The following is a 2458-nucleotide window of genomic DNA, read 5'->3' as shown; positions in this document are numbered from 1 at the left end:
GTGTTTTTCTCCATCACGAGATTTACTGAACTAAAACAAACAGCAGAATAATCTGTTATTTTCAGTTCGCTTCCAAAGTTTTAATAACACAACTTTAAACGTTTACTTTCATCACCACAAACAGCGGTGAAGCTAACCATGCTAGAGCTCTTGTTTACTTCCGGTGGGGTCACAGTGACGCTCCGGCGGAAACATGGGTTTTTATGTAAAAACCTTTGATATAATTTCATAATTACAGTGAAAAATATCTTTAAAAAAAGAGGTGAACAGGCTGTCATCCAAAGATGTTTATTTTCTTCTGTATTTTTATTTCAATCAGAAATAATGTTCATAAAACAAAACATTCACAATAATCAAGCTTTATCTGAAAAAGAGTTGATTTATTCAGGAAACAAAGAAGCTTTTCACCCATAAAGAACCAGATTCAGCTGAATGTCTCATTAGCAAAACAGGAAAAAATCTAACGATCTATTTCTTAGATTAAAATAAAAAAATTATATAAAAAATACAAAGAAGATCATTACTGATTTACAGTTTAAATCTTAATCTCATATCATACAAAACAGCTTTGGAACCGATTTCTCTTCAGCTCTTGTGTTAGCCCCTCCCCCTGCAGCCCACATCAAACAGAAACAACACAGCGACTGCACAGCTGCTAAACTGGAGCTTTATTTCAGCTGTCGCTGCACGGGGACTTCTCACCGGTGTCTTTTCACGTGTGCAGTCAGGTTGCTTCTCTGCGTGAATCGTTTGCTACACACTGGACAGGAAAAAGGCTTCTCACCTGTGTGAGTCCTCATGTGTGCAACCAAGATATACTTCTCAGCGAAACACTTGCCGCAGGTTTGACACTCATAGGGCTTCTCACCTGTGTGGATCTTAATGTGGCACGCTAACTGACCACGTCGGCCAAAGCATTTCCCACAGGTTTGACATGGGTAGGGCTTCTCACCCGTGTGGATCTTGACGTGGTACGCTAACTGACCACCCTGGGTGAAACTTTTCCCACATATCTTACATGTGAAGGGCTTCTCACCTGTGTGGATTCGAACGTGGCTCAATAACTCGTCGCTTCTTTTGAAGCATTTACCACAGAACTTACAGGGAAAGGGTTTCTCACCAGTGTGGACTCTTCTATGGTCTCTCATCTGATGATTCCGCTTAAAGCCTTTCCCACAAATGTCACATTTTACTGGTTTTTCATCTGTTTGATTTTCTGAAACAGGAAGTTCTCTGACTCCAGACGGRCCTGCATCTTCCTGGTCCTGGTTCTCAGGCRCAGGAAAGTTCTGGGTAAGGATTTGGMCCCTGTTTGGTTCTGGTTCCCACTGGTCTCTTTCCTCAAAGTCAACAGTCACCATGAAGGTCTCAGCCTCCATCTTCAGAACCTGCTGGTCTTCAGCCTGACTGATGCAGAGATCCTCCTCTTCCTCTTTCATCAGTGAAGGCTCTGGTTTCTCCTGTGGAGGTTCTGGTTCCTCCTGGTCCAGACCGCAGCTCCTCTCCGGGTCACWAAGCGTCTGATCCTCCTCCTTACAGTCATGATGCTGTTGGAGGTCTGAAGGAGAAAAACAGAGGAAATAAAGCAGCTGTATCTCTGATTACAGATCTTCTGGTCAGGAGAGGAACCAGTTTCTGACCTTCAGAGGAACTCCAGTCAAACTAACTGCTGTTTTTATGGATTTGTAAAAAGTCTTGACCCTGTCCATCATTATACCCTACTGTTTAAATGAGCAAACTCCAGCCTGTGTAGTGAAGGCATGGGCTGCTTTTAAACTGATCTAAATGACAGGAAACAGTGTGTTAGAAGACTGGACCATGGATGGGAGTGCCGCAGGGCTCCATTTTAGAGCCTCTGGTTTTCAGAGGTCTATAAAGTACTTGAGAAAAATAACAAAGTAAAATTACATGAACAGAAAATTACTTTGGTAAAAAATAAATTTCACTGATGAGAAAACTACTCAAGTAAAAGTCATAAAACTGTTCACAAAAATTGGGAAAGTAAAAGTAAAAATGAAAGTACTTTTACACACTAAGAAATAAACTGTTGAATTTACTGAACCAAACTGGTTCCACTAAGTCAGGTTGAGTAAACTGAGCAACATTTGTTTATTAATTTTTGCTCAATTTACTCAACTAGGCTGAGTGGAGCCAGCTGACTTTGAGTAAATTCAACTCTTCATTTTTTAYAGCAGAAACATCTTTCATGATGAGTTCAGACAGATTCAATTTGTAACGAGTAACTCGGTGCTACATTTCAAAATAAAGAAGTAAAAGTTTCATTTTTAGCTTTAAAATGTGATGTAACATATTCTTGTTATAAAATGTTTGTACATTTGGTAAAAAAAATTTTGGCTGTTCTGCCTGTCAAACTGATCTTCTCCTGCTGCTCCTCACCTGTCCTGTGGAGCTGCTGCTCCTCACCTGTCCCGTGGAGCTGCTGCTCCTCACCTGTCCC

The 2458-nt window shown here is 40.8% G+C and overlaps 1 protein-coding gene across 1 annotated transcript; it reads right to left on the bottom strand.

Moving 5' to 3' along the window:
* Window positions 1-279: 279 nt before the first annotated feature.
* Window positions 280-2452, bottom strand: LOC106532168 (gastrula zinc finger protein XlCGF49.1). Its single transcript, XM_014028181.1, has 2 exons — window positions 2425-2452; window positions 280-1558 (listed from the first exon to the last, which is right to left on the bottom strand). Exon 2 carries the CDS (start codon window positions 1437-1439, stop codon window positions 699-701), a length of 741 nt encoding a protein of 246 aa, XP_013883635.1. The 5' UTR covers window positions 1440-1558; window positions 2425-2452; the 3' UTR covers window positions 280-698.
* Window positions 2453-2458: the final 6 nt, after the last annotated feature.

This window comes from Austrofundulus limnaeus, unplaced genomic scaffold (genome assembly GCF_001266775.1).
Source record: "Austrofundulus limnaeus strain Quisiro unplaced genomic scaffold, Austrofundulus_limnaeus-1.0 Scaffold724, whole genome shotgun sequence".
Classification (NCBI taxonomy): domain Eukaryota; kingdom Metazoa; phylum Chordata; class Actinopteri; order Cyprinodontiformes; family Rivulidae; genus Austrofundulus; species Austrofundulus limnaeus.
The sequence above is the reverse complement of the archived record's forward strand: the minus strand, read 5'-3'. Positions and strand labels throughout refer to the sequence as shown.